We start from the raw sequence: 12740 nt of genomic DNA, 5'->3' as shown, positions 1-12740 counted from the left end.
CTATGGCTTTCTGTTAAAAAGCACACACGGAGCAGCCCAGATCTGTAACATTTCTTTATTGGGAAATAGAAATAACCATGCAGACAGGGGGACGTCGGTGAGATTGACCTCTTAGGAAATAGATTAAAATATCATTTTAAAAAATGCATTAGGAACTAGTTGGATTAAATAAATTTCAAATTACAAGATTTAAAGAATGAAATGTTAATTATAAATTTTGCTAATATTTGACTCCTATTTCTGGCAAGGCAGAGACTCTGCCAGCACACTTAATTTGAGGAGGGTGAGAAGGATGCGATCGTGTCCCCGAAGCCGAGCAGCCTGGTGGCACTTAGTCATTTGCTGCCTTCCCGAGCTGCTGTTGGGCTTGGGGACTGCGGCGGCGGTAACCAGCCGGAGCCTCACCCCGCAGACTGATCGTGCTCACTTCCAGTCGTGGAGAACTGCTGGGGGAAAAGCCTTCGTTCTCACTGTGTGGCTAAATGGCACGGCAATTAGAAGGAAATAAGAAAATTGTTGTTTTGCTGATTTAATGAACATTTTAAGCCTGTTTAAAAAATTCAAATATTTAAAACTATCTGTTGTTTATAAATGTGGTTGGTGCTTTGGTTATTATCCACACGGTCTTAATTAAAGCTTGATTAAAATTCCATGCTTTTACAAAAGAGGAATGGGCAACTTCCTAACTTGCTATTTTGTCTTCCTTTTTAGTTCACATTTTAGTGTATCAAGAGAATGCCAGCCCAGGGAGATGGGACCTGTGTGGATGGGGAGCTACCTGCTGAGATACCTCCTGTTCTTGATTGTTTCATAATCCACACAGGAATGCAACTAACTTTAGAATACGTTTTGTTTTTCTTGATGCAGAGCCAATAATAATGGAAGGATCCCCTGAATTTAAGATTCTGGAGGACAAATGGACTGCGATTTCTGTAGACAATAAAAGGTGCCTGATTTTATTTTTTGGTATTTCCTAAGACATAGAACTCATCACTGCCAGCCCAAAAAACCCAAATAGATGAGTTTCCAGGCATGGTGAATGTGTTTTCCCCCTCATAACTGCTAAATGTGAATTTCAGATCGGCACAATTTGAACATACCCTGGTGATTACCTCAGAGGGAGCAGAAATCCTCACGAAACTGGTGGAAGAAGCCTAAAGATGGAGCAAGTAGTGGAGAGACTTGCTGTACTTCTGGGATTTCAAGTTTCACTCGGGACAGAGAAGAGGTTTCTGTAATTTCTGAGGGGAATGGCTGTTGCATAAGTCACTCCAGGGGACCGAAAAAGCAATTTGAGGGGTTGGCGGGTTGGCTCTGGACATTTCTGTGTATTACCTGGTGAGTATTTAATAAAAGTCTTTAGGTTTTTTGTGACCCTTGAAGCAGCCAAGCATAGTCTGCAAGTGGCAAAGGGTTTGGGTTATTTGGGATTAGGTGCAGAAAGTGGTGCCCCTCTCTTCCAAATCCTATGTGGGGCAAATAGATATCAGATGATACAGTCTTTAGGCAGTTGAGAGGACAGAGAAACATAGCATTTTCCCTTTATAGCTGAGGTATGGAGTCAATTTGTCTTCATTGAGATTAACACAGTGCTGTTTCCCAGGCTTTAACTTCTACTAGGATGGAAAAAAGTTTCCTGAGAGTGTCAGGCAGAGGGAGCAGACTCTTCCCAGCATCACTCCTAGCAGCAATCCCCCGCTTCTTGCCTCTTTTTACACAGCACAAAAAGTGATTAAAAATGAGATGCAAAGCACGCCTCTCCGGGGATCAATAATTGCCCTGCTTGAAAAATTAGCCAGTTTGGGGTAATCACTGCTCTGTGGTGCCCATGTTAGTTAAGGGAGAGGCACACTACAGTTTAAGCATTTTATGGAGATAGAGGAGTTTGCAGTCTGGAAGATGAGTCCTGACTCCTGCCCAGAGTTTGGAACCGATGGACCTCATGAGCTGCGGTCTCACTCGGCCCTGTGCTCTCTGCAGTCCTGTCCTGGGCCTGCTGGGTGTGCAGGGCCTGATTTGCAATTCAGCCAGTTGCTGACCACCCTGTGGGACCAAACAAGTCTGGCATTGGTATTTGGAGGCTACCAGAGCAGGACCTGGGCCTGTGAAACGTGGAGCAGCCTTGGAGATAATTAAAGGACTTCCAGAATTTCCCCAGGCCCACGGCAACAGCGGTGCTGTTTGGTACAAGTAACTTGGCCCTCATTGCAGGCAGATGGGGTCGCATGCTGAGGGCTGGCCAGTTGCACATTCAGGCAACCAGAGTGGCTCAGCACTGGCTCCCTCAGTGGTCCTGGGCAGAAGTAAGCTGCTTTCTTACAGCTTTACTCTGCTGTTTGCTTTCATTCAGGTACAGTGAGCTCTCAGCTCTAATAGTTTCTAACAGCAGCTTTTCAAAAAGCAGGGACCCCCCTCCCTGAATACAGCTAACACCGCGGGGCAGCCACTCAGCTTCATCCTCCCGAGAGGAGCTTGGAAGGCCATAAAACCTGCAAAACAAACGATGCAGCCAAGTTTACAAATACGCAGAGATTAAACAGTGAAAAGGACAGTCGGCATTGCCTGGAGGGGCATGTGTTTTGTTCCCTTACGTTCCATCGCCCGGCCGCACTGCCCCTTCTGAGAGGCACTGGGGGCAGCAGGGTGTCCGGTGCGTCCCGGAGGCGCACCAGAGGTGCCTCCCGTGGATTTTGGCTACGCCGGGAGCCCCTGAATAGCACCGCAGGTGCCATGTTCCTCACCATCCTCTGCCCTTTGCCTCCTGTCCTGCTCTTACCGCGGCGTGGGATGAGGCGGGAACGGGGCAACCGGGAGCGGGGAACCCCCCGCAGCCCGTCGTGCGGGGGCTGTCGGCGGCTCCTGGTAATCACTGCGCCCTGAAGTCCCGCCGGTAACTCTAGTGGGACTGCGAGTTTTACTCCGCTGCGGAGCGCTGGCGGCCAGGCGGAGGCATTGATAGCGCACCTTTGTAATCCTAATTACGAACGAGACTGAAGAGATGTCTCGGCTGTTCGGGGACAGCCAGCACAAGCCCATCATGCAGAAGGTGTTGCCGGGCCAGCACGATGAGAGTCCCGACGTGGCAGTCGCTCCCGCGGGGTCGGGACGTCCCGTGGCCGCGGCCCCTCCGCGCCCGCCGAAGCCACGCTGATCGGGAGGGGCGGGGGCCCTGCTCTGCAGGACGGGGGCGAGCAGAGCCTCACCGACCGCTCCGCGGGGCTTTGGCGGGGTGGGAGGGACTGTGGTTCGCCCCGGGACTGCCCGTGTCCGGCCGATCGCAGCAGAAGACGGCAGTCCCGGCAGACGCGGAGCGGCCTCCCCTCTCTGCAGTTGTCAGGCTGAGGCCGGCGAAGGTGCCGGAGCTGCCCGGGCGCCTGTTCCCTGCTCGGTCAAGCTCGCTGACCCGCCTCGGGTGGTCACTTCCATGGCCAGGGGGGCAGAGCTGGCTGGCGGGGGTTCCGTGTGCGTGCGGAAACACCGTCCACTGCCCCTTCTGCGCCAAGCCTCGGAGAGTTAGTGAGAATGAACTTCGCGCATTGCGAGCAAAGAAAGAAAAAAAAAAACAAAACCCAAAACATTGAGAAAAAAAAAAAGGGGAGGGGGGGGAAGGAGGTAAAAGCGTCGTTAGGAAACGGGCAATTAAAACCGACAGAGCTACTAATGAAAGGAGGGAAAAAAAAAAGGGAGCAGAGGGGCTCGGTTGTGCTAGCTTTGCACAGTTAGTGGCCGGCTGCTTCAAGGGCCGTCGCTGCCCGAAAGATCCTGAACACTACGCGGGCTCTGCCGGGGGTGCCCAAGCCCCGCTGCCGGCGCTAGTACCTCTAACGACATCAACGCTGCGATTTGTTTTGAATGTTCATTTTTATTGGTGTTCTCCCTTTGCCAAAATGTGCTTGATTACATAGATGTAGTGCAGTGAGATAACTGCGCACCCTAGACAGCCTAGGTGTAACCGGGAAAGTTCAGCCCAGGCCAGATCAAATCCCAGGCTGTTTAATGCTGGAAGGCTGCATGTTGCTATTAGTGTTAAATATATGGCTAATTATGCGTATGAAAATTAAACATCAGTGTTATGCTAATGGGGCCGCCTTCAGCTGTGGATCAGAGCACTTGAGACTAGCATTTAATCAAATGAATCAGTAACTAATACATCTGCACGTGTGAACTTTCACAAGATCATTTTCCTGTTACAGTCACACCGCAGAATTATGAAAGAAATAATTATCAACACTTTCTAATTATCTAGCAAAGTAATTTGGGATTCATCGTGGGCTTTTTGGGGAGGATCTCCTAAGTCCCACCTCATTTACCGCTCACGCACGCGGAAGTTTTCATTTTAAGCTCAAATGCGCCGTTGGGCCCTTTCAGGGGGACTTTGGTTGGTTGGATCGCTTTTTTCCCCCTTTACAGCAGTAGCGGCAAGAGCCGGGCGGCGCGATCCGGAGGTGCGGACGGCGCTGGGACCCGCGGGCCGGGGCCGAGAGCCGCTGCGCGCCCGCGGGGCCTGGCGGGCAGGAACCGCTCGCTTTGTCCGCGGGTCCCGCCGCGTCTGCCGGAGCGGGGCGGGCAGCTGCAAGAACCCCCCCCGCGGCCCGCCGAGCCCGGCGGAGCACGGCTGCTGCCCCCTCCGCGCCGCCTTCCTGGCGAGGGGCGGACAAGGGCGGAGGGGGTTGCGGTGCCTTCCGCCAAAGTCCGGATCGGCGCCCTCGGCGGCCGGCGGCGGGAGCGGGCGGCCTACGATGGGAGAGGGCTCCTGGGCGGCTCCGTGCCGGGGCCGGCCGGGAGCGGGGCGGGCGTGCGGCCGCCGCCGGCGCTCGGGCAAGCGCGGCGCTGCCAGCCCGGCTCTCCGCGCTCACCGGGGTCCGGGCGAGCCCCGAGCGCCTCGGACCAATCCAAAGCGATTATGCAAGACGACGGACCAATCAGCTCCGCCGTCTCATGAATATTCATAGACTTGGCTGAGTCAAAGCTTTTAGGCGAGTTTGTGTAGATCTACAGCATCATGCTTAGACTTTTCAAAGAGACAAACTCCATTTTCTTATGAATGGAAAGTGAAAAACCCTGTTTCGCTTAAATTGGGTTCTTTCCTGTCCTGAGAAACACAACAGACCCCAAAAAGGCAAGCTGAAGAGAGAACACACACACAGACCAAGCGACAAGAAATGACCATGACTACCATGCCAGAGAGTCTAAATAGCCCCGTCTCAGGGAAGGCTGTCTTTATGGAGTTTGGGCCGCCCAGCCAGCAAATGTCTCCTTCTCCCATGTCCCATGGACACTATTCCATGCACTGTTTACACTCCGCGGGCCACTCTCAGCCTGACAGCTCGTACAGCACAGCTTCGTCCTTCTCCCGACCGCTGGGCTACCCCTATGTGAACTCGGTCAGCAGCCACTCGACCAACCCCTACATCAGTTCAGTGCAGTCCTACCCCAACAGCTCCAGCCTGACTCAGACCCGGTTAGAGGAGACAGGTAGGTGCACTCGGCTTTGGGGAGGGGGGGGAGGGGAGGAGGGAAGGCAAGGCGGGAGGGAGGGTGTTGTATTAAAAAAAATCTATCGGGGGAAAAATTAAATTAAATTACAAAATATTAGTCAAGAGAGGCTGAGAATCACAGGGGACCAATACACAAAGCACACAATGCTTGGCTGGAAAAGAAACCAACCCAGATGTGCACGTATTAGTCTTCGTAATTATTTATTGCGTAGCGCTATAAACAATGTATGCAATTAAGGGTAATTAAACCTAAACTGCAGCCTGTAAAAATAGCAAACTTTCGCTGGGAAGAAGCCTGGGCTGCCATAATCGCCCGGAGCCTTTGTTAGCGTTACTCGAGCTTCACTTTTCTTCCTTCTCATTATTGTTATTGTCGATGTTGCAGTTGTTATTGTTACTGCTGCTGCTGCTGCTATTACTGTTACTGCTATTATTGCTATTGCTGCTATTATTATTATTTATTCTGCGTCGTTTGTTGTTTGTAGGGGCCGAATCGGAGAAAAGCACTGTGGTAGAAGGAGGGGAAGTTCGCTTTAATGGGAAAGGGAAAAAAATCCGCAAACCCAGGACTATTTACTCCAGTTTGCAGCTACAGGCTTTGAACAGGAGGTTCCAGCAGACTCAGTACCTGGCTCTCCCCGAAAGAGCCGAGCTCGCAGCATCTCTGGGACTCACCCAGACCCAGGTACAGCTCCGACTGAGTCGGCCCCTCTCCTGTGTCCCCTCCGTGTCCCCACCGTCTGCGTGGGAGACCACACGCGTAAGGCGCACGGGTCACAGCCGTGGGCAGCGGGGCCCGGGGCGACACCCGTCCCGCCGCGGGGCGCTCCCGGTGCTGTGGAAGCCCCCGCAGAGCCCGCTGGAGTGGGCCCAGGGGCTCTACTGGGTGCCTTGGCGTCACAAAATAACACAGCAGTCGCGGGGGGAATGAGGGAGAGAAGCTGGGGGGCCGCCGGGTGCGGGGATCCGTCGTGCCCTGGGAGGGATGGAGGGATGCTGGACCGTACGGAGGGATGCTGAACCCTGCTCCGTTCCCTTTTGCAGGTGAAGATTTGGTTTCAGAACAAGCGCTCCAAATTCAAGAAGCTGATGAAGCAAGGAGGGGCCGCCCTGGAGAGCAGCGCCTTGACCAACGGCAGGGCTCTCTCGGGCAGCTCGCCACCCGTGCCTCCAGTGTGGAATACCACCTCCGCCTCCGGTAAGGCCTCGTCGGGGACCCCGGGCACCTACATCCCCAGCTACACGTCGTGGTACCCTTCGGCCCACCAAGAAGCTATGCAGCAGCCGCAACTGATGTGATTATATATACGTTTTCCCCTAACGCAAGCACTATCGGTCCCGAAAATAATTAAAATTATTACAGGAAAAAAAAAAAAAAAAAAACAAAACACCAAACAAAAGACCAAACCGAGACAAAACAAAAAAAAAAAAAAGAAAAAAAAAAGAAAAAAAAGAAACTAAGTCAAATAAAAGGAAAGAAAAAAAAAAGAGGGGGAAAGAGAGAGAGAATTAAAAAAAAAAGAAACCCAAGCAAACAAACAAACAGGAGGTCTCTTGCCCATCCAGCCATTAGGACGCTGCACGGTAGCTCGGTGCAGGAGAGCACAGATGTGATGCGGGCCGGTTCCCACCGCTGACAGCTGACGGAGCGGCCCCGAGCACCGCACAACAGCCTGGGAGCAGAGCGAGCGCCGGCCGCGGCTTTGTGGGACAATCAGAAAAAGATGTCTGGGGGGCGGGGAAGCCCTCTCCTCTGTCCTGTCTGTCTGTCTGTGTCTGTTGAAATGTAGGTCATTTATTTACTACTCCGATCTGACCGTTTCTTAAATTGCAAGGGGGAAGGAAGCTGTACAATTTACCAGAGCTTCTTTCCCGCGACATTTTCTGTACCTTTCACTATCCATCTGTATATTTTTTGTTGTTGTTAAAAGGGGAAGACAGGGGGTTTATTTATTGATTTAAATTACCACTATGAGAGTGCTAGAAACAAACTCAGCTTGCTGAGTGTACTGCTTGGACGCACAGTTTAAACAAAACCACAGACGGTCCGTCGTCCCGTTCCCCCCCCCTTCTCCCCGAATAAATCACCAGGAGCGAAGGATGCGATTTTAACTTTTACAGTAACTTTTGTACTTCGCTACTGTGGAAAGTTTTGGTCCGAATGATTTGCATTTCTCGAGTATTTAACAAAGGAAATAAATGTACATTGTTTGGTACTCTGAAGTGGAATTGCAGCAGCTGCCGGCGCTTTGCTGAGGTGAAGCAAGGCGCAGAGGACGGAACGACAGCCCGGAGGGCGGCGGGGGGGACCCACCGGGAGGGCGGGCGGGCGGGCACACCCGCGCAGTCCCGGCGCGGCCTCCCCGCGCAAAGCCGGCCCGAAGTTGAAATGCACAAATCTACGTGCAGGAGCTACTCGCTGTACATATTTTATTCTTAATTATTATTATTATTGTTCTGTAAACATGTTGCACAAATTTAGCCTTTTTTAATTATTATTATAATTATAATTATTATTTCTGTTCTGTTTCGTGTGGCTGTAAAACATGATGCTTTGTGTACTGAGATCTTGACATTTTACTTGTGAAATTCGGAAAATGTGATAAACTGAGCTCGGTTGTGTTTAGTGTTCTATATGTCAAAGTTTAGTTTTATATTGAGAATGTTAACTTATTGCTTTGTATCTGGGGGAGAAAATGGAAAAAAACCCACACAAATCTTTGTACATAAGTTATAAAGTTTCTTTGAGACAGTAAAATTATGGTTTGGAAAAAGAGACACGCATGCTCCCTGTCCCGTAGCGCGGCCGACAGCGGGGTCCGGGCCGGGCTACGCGCTCCGCGGCGGGACGGCGGTGGCCGTGACCGGGAGGCGAGGCGGAGGAGCGACGCGGCCCGGACAGGGCAGCCTGTCACCCGTGCGCCTAGCCGGGCCCAGCTAGGCGGCGGCAGCCTAACTCTGATGTTTAATCGGGGGACCTTCGGCGGAGGAGCCGCTCGGAGCCGGGGGGCAGCCGGGCACAGCTGCTGGGACGGGAAGGGGATGTGGTCAAGCCGGGAGAGCCCCGGCCCCCGTCCCAACAGCCGAGCCGGCTGCCTGCCCAGGCGTCCCCCGGGAGGCGAAGCTGTGCCGGTACCGCCGCGGTCATCCAGCCCCGGACTGAGCCGTGCCCGCTCCCCGGGCTGGCGCAGCGCCGACGCAACCCGTGGCTATTGCTGGGGTGGGTAAAGCGCTGCAGAGCGGAGGAGCCGGCAGCGGCTGGGCTCGGCCGGCTGCCCGTGCGCGTCCCTGCGCGGGAGATCGGCTGTGCAGCCCCGCGGGGGCCACGCTCACTCGGCCCGAGGTACGCGCCCACTCCCCGGGGCGCGGGGCCGGTGCACGGCCGGTGCTGCATCCGCCCTAGCGCACACGCGGAGCGGCGGCCCGCGGGGTGCGGGATCACACACGGCAAACGCTCCGCGTTTCCCGCAGTGCCACGGCCCGAGTCTGGTCCCGAGCGGCCCGAAGTGCCGAGCGAGCGGGAGGGCTCCGCGGCCCCGCAGCGCCCCAGGACCCACACAGCTCCCGCGGCGGCTCTGCCGGTGACCAAACGCCTCTGACCGGGCCAAAAAGGGGTGGTCAAGCAGCTCGGAGGGCTTTAAAGATATATTAGCTTCTCCTAATTCAATAATGTCTTGCTAACAGTTCAAATAGAGAAATTATCAGTTTTCTCTCAGCGAGGCGGTCTTGAGTTAGAGGCTATTATAATTGTACATTTGAAAATGTTAATCTCAATACAGGCCTAATTAATTCTGCCTTGTTGCTGACAAGTAGTTCATCAAATATCTGATTCGAAGATTTTCATAATGAGGATATTAATTAAACTATGAATAATCCAAAGGTGCTTATATTGAAACAATACCTCATTACAATGATTAAGCTCTGATTTCGAATATTATACCTTTACCAATTGTCACCCGGCAAATACAACCTTATGGATGTGCCCGTAAATGGCAAAATGTAATTTTGGGATATATTTTTCCTTGTTGGGGGAAAAAAAAAAAGTGCCCCTCATTTTCAAACACTTCTGAAATAGGTTACACACAGCTTAATGATGATCAAAATGACTCTTTTCTGCAAAAAAAGACCCCAAAGTGCGCGTACAGCTGCAAACCCAAGAGGGTCAGCATCATTTCACTGTATTCTCTTCTTGATTACAAGCCGAGCCCATCAAACACAACATAATTACAGTAATTTCAGGTTTATTTATTCTAATGCAGTTTCCCCATCTCTCTGGTAATTATGAGCAATTTTTTCGCCCAGGGAATCTTTTTGCATTAACAAAAGAGATAACGCACTGAAAGCCAAATTTGCTGTGCATTGAGAAAAGCGAAGAAAAAAAAATAAAATAGGTGCGAGCTGCCATCTCTGCAATTCTCCTATATTGGAGCTCTGCAAATTGCTTGCAGGTGTATGGAGCAGAGCTGTCAATAGGAAGGGGCTTCCAAATTAGCAAATGCACAATGTTGAAGTAATGAAGACAGACTTAGCAAAATTGCCAAACAACAGATACCTCTTTAATATCTTCCACCCAAAAAGAAAAAGGGAAAAAAAAAATCCCCTTGGAGTGTCCCTGCGAACCCCCTTGAATAGCTGGGGATGTTGTACATGTGTCAATCTAATTGCAGAGCACAGAGCGGCCCCTGAAACTAGAAAAAAAATCAAATATCAGAGCCCAAGCCCGTTTGCATTCGGAATTTGCTCCCTTCGTTTGACAGAGGGGGATAAGAAATCCCCGCCGCCGCCCGCTCCACTCTCCCCGCTGCCGCCCTCCTAACCCCGCTCCTGCCGCCACCGCCACTCTCATGCCAGTGAAAAAGTGCCATGTCCCCCTCCGCACCGGCGCCTTTCCCGCCCGCCTCCCGGCTCGGGAGCGGGCAGTAACGCTCCCCTTCGCAAGGAACCGACAAACGCACACCACGAAACCACCGCCCAGAACGAGCGCCCGCCGGCGCCGGCAGCCCCCGGCAGCGCGGCAGTCCCGGGCGGCCAGTGCCCCGCGCCGCTCTGCCGGCGCTGGGCTCCGCGCTGCGGCGCGGCTCGGCCCGCGGGATGCCCCGGCGCGGCGCGGCTCGGCTTGGCCGTGCGCGGCATCTCCGTCGCCCGGCCCGCCGCCCCGCTCCCTCGCTCCCTTCCTCGCCCCGGTGCCGCCGGCGGGCAGTTTTGCGGGTAGACTGGGTCGGCGGAGCCGCCGGCGGTATTTCCCCCCCTCTCCCGGCCCGCGCCCCGTACACTCACCTACCCCCGCGAGAAAGGAGCCTGTGTCGCCACCCTTACCTTCCGCCTCAGTCCCTGAGGCTCTGGGCACAAGTCTTTGCTTTACAACAAACCAAAGGACCGAACGCGGCTTTTTGCTACGAAAGTTAGAAGAACGAGAGAGTGTGAGACAGAGGGAGAGGATCGGGGAGGGAGAAAGAAAGCGAAAAAAAAAAAAAAAAAAGAAGCCGAGCACAATAATAATATCCTGAGAGTGCAAATGTGGATTGAGATCCCCCAGAGATGCACATGCCTCTGAGCGCAGCAGCCTTTTTGCAGCTCTGCTCTTGCAGAATATGACTGAAATTTTCTGCTATATAGCCTCTGTCTTTATAGCTGATGAAAAAAATTGCAGATTATTAGCATAAATGTTTACTCTTCATTACGCTGATGACATTGTGCACTCGAGATCTTGGTAATCTTTGGGAAAATTATGAGTAATTTTTAAAAATTTTAAAGCAGCAGCAGTTACCATGCAATTCAGGCTAATTCTGCGTAGGCTCCGAACGGATATAATTATCGAGGAGTCAAGATGTTATGCTAAAAACTATGCATTGATATTCCCATTTATTATGTACATACAACTTTGACAATGTTGATGCTTGAAATAGCAGGAAATTGTCTTGCGCAAAAATTACAGTCCATATTAGGACATGTGAAATTGCGAAGAATTATATAGTAATTGCAGGCTTTCAGATGGGAGAGCCAGAATGCTCAAACTAGTGCAAATGTGGATAAAATTACAGATCAGAGCAAAAATTAGGGAAAAAAGGGGTCTGGGATTTTTCAAGTTGGCTATAGGATTCCGGAAGTGTCTAATGCCACATGATTGCTGCAGCTTTAGGGGAGACATTCATGCCTCAAATAACTCCTTTTGCCAGAGCCGCTTTAATTGAATTTCTCGTGCTTTCTCTTTTCACCGGGCAAATGAGTAAATTGCCTCCCCACGGTACAAGCCCGGCCGGCCCCGCCCGTGCTCCGGGGGGGCAGAGGGTGCTCCCTCGGCCGGGCGGCTGCCGTGCCGCCCTCCCGGACCAGGCTGGTCGCGGAACCGTCACTTACCCCGGTCGCCCCCCCGGGACCGGCCCCGCTCGGCCGCTCCCCCGGCCCGGAGCCGGGACCAGGCCCGGCGGGGGGCGGAAGGGGGAACCTCGGCGCTGGGACGTGGGGTAGAATCGTCCCAGAACCCCCACCAGGCTCCCTCCCCCGCTCAGCGGCCCTTCCCGGAGGGCTGCGGGGGCCGGGGCATCTCTCGCCCCCCGGTTATCCTGCTCCCCGCGGCTTTGGCCGGCTCCGGGAGGCCGATCCCCGTGCAACTTGTGAGAGGGATCGCGGTTCTCAGCGGTGCCTGCCCCGTCCCATCGGACAGGAAAAGAGCAGGAGAAAACCGGTTACAAACACACTCATATCTCTATACGTATGCATCTGCGGGGCGCGCGGGAGCGGCCACACCGCGCCTCTGCATCCGCTGCCGTCGCCGACCCCCGTACGGTGTGAGCCGCATCTGGGATGCGAACAGCGGGGGAGATACGGACCCTGGGAGGGCTCTGGGAGATAAGGGGATGCTGAAGGACGAAAAACCCCATCGCATACACCAGGTGTGGACAGCCCAGAGAGGACTGTGCCAGCAGACAGCAAATAAATAGTAATAAATAAAAAATTACTAAATAACAGAAAGAAAGCGCGGAGGCTCCTGTACTGGGTGTGGTGTGCTCTGCTCCCCGACCGCTGGTAGCGTTCCCCCGTTGGGTAGGTCCCTGTCCCAGGGATCCCACGTAGCAGTCGGCATCGTGCCAGACCCCACGGAACCGAGCAACACCCCGCACCGCAACGCTACATCGGACTGGAGACACTGGGCCAGGAGAGACCGGGGCGCAGATGTTTGGGGGGAACTTTATTTAACTGCGAGAAGCGCCTGTGGAAGCGGTGGGGCGGAGGGACAGGGAG

General features: G+C 53.3%; 3 protein-coding genes across 8 annotated transcripts in view; 2 read left to right on the top strand and 1 right to left on the bottom strand.

Moving 5' to 3' along the window:
- Window positions 1-1374, top strand: part of METAP1D (methionyl aminopeptidase type 1D, mitochondrial) — a 43758-nt gene extending 42384 nt beyond the window's left edge. For all 4 annotated transcript variants that reach the window (XM_077181403.1, XM_077181404.1, XM_054636624.2 and 1 more), the window contains 2 exons: window positions 868-946; window positions 1080-1374. In XM_077181403.1, the coding sequence (XP_077037518.1) occupies window positions 868-946; window positions 1080-1158 (158 nt within the window). In that variant the 3' untranslated portion in view covers window positions 1159-1374. The remainder of the gene's footprint in view (window positions 1-867; window positions 947-1079) is intronic.
- Window positions 42-11351, bottom strand: LOC129122679 (uncharacterized). 2 transcript variants are annotated; one of them, XM_077181407.1, is made up of 3 exons: window positions 11266-11351; window positions 10815-10891; window positions 42-10186 (listed from the first exon to the last, which is right to left on the bottom strand). In XM_077181407.1, the coding sequence occupies exon 3, from the start codon at window positions 8890-8892 to the stop codon at window positions 8464-8466; it is 429 nt and encodes a 142-aa protein (XP_077037522.1). In that variant the 5' UTR covers window positions 8893-10186; window positions 10815-10891; window positions 11266-11351; the 3' UTR covers window positions 42-8463. The 2 variants fall into 2 exon arrangements, with proteins under 2 accessions (XP_077037522.1, XP_077037521.1); XM_077181406.1 differs by having other exon boundaries at window positions 42-10891.
- On the top strand, window positions 4987-8274 carry DLX1 (distal-less homeobox 1). 2 transcript variants are annotated; one of them, XM_077181405.1, is made up of 4 exons: window positions 4987-5475; window positions 5984-6183; window positions 6543-6696; window positions 7065-8274. In XM_077181405.1, the coding sequence occupies exons 1-4, from the start codon at window positions 5163-5165 to the stop codon at window positions 7133-7135; spliced, it is 738 nt and encodes a 245-aa protein (XP_077037520.1). In that variant the 5' UTR covers window positions 4987-5162; the 3' UTR covers window positions 7136-8274. The 2 variants fall into 2 exon arrangements, with proteins under 2 accessions (XP_077037520.1, XP_054492600.1); XM_054636625.2 differs by having other exon boundaries at window positions 4990-5475; window positions 6543-8274.
- Window positions 11352-12740: the final 1389 nt, after the last annotated feature.

Source organism: Agelaius phoeniceus, chromosome 7, assembly GCF_051311805.1.
Source record: "Agelaius phoeniceus isolate bAgePho1 chromosome 7, bAgePho1.hap1, whole genome shotgun sequence".
In the NCBI taxonomy this organism is placed as follows: domain Eukaryota; kingdom Metazoa; phylum Chordata; class Aves; order Passeriformes; family Icteridae; genus Agelaius; species Agelaius phoeniceus.
This window is presented reverse-complemented; position numbering and strand designations above follow the sequence as displayed.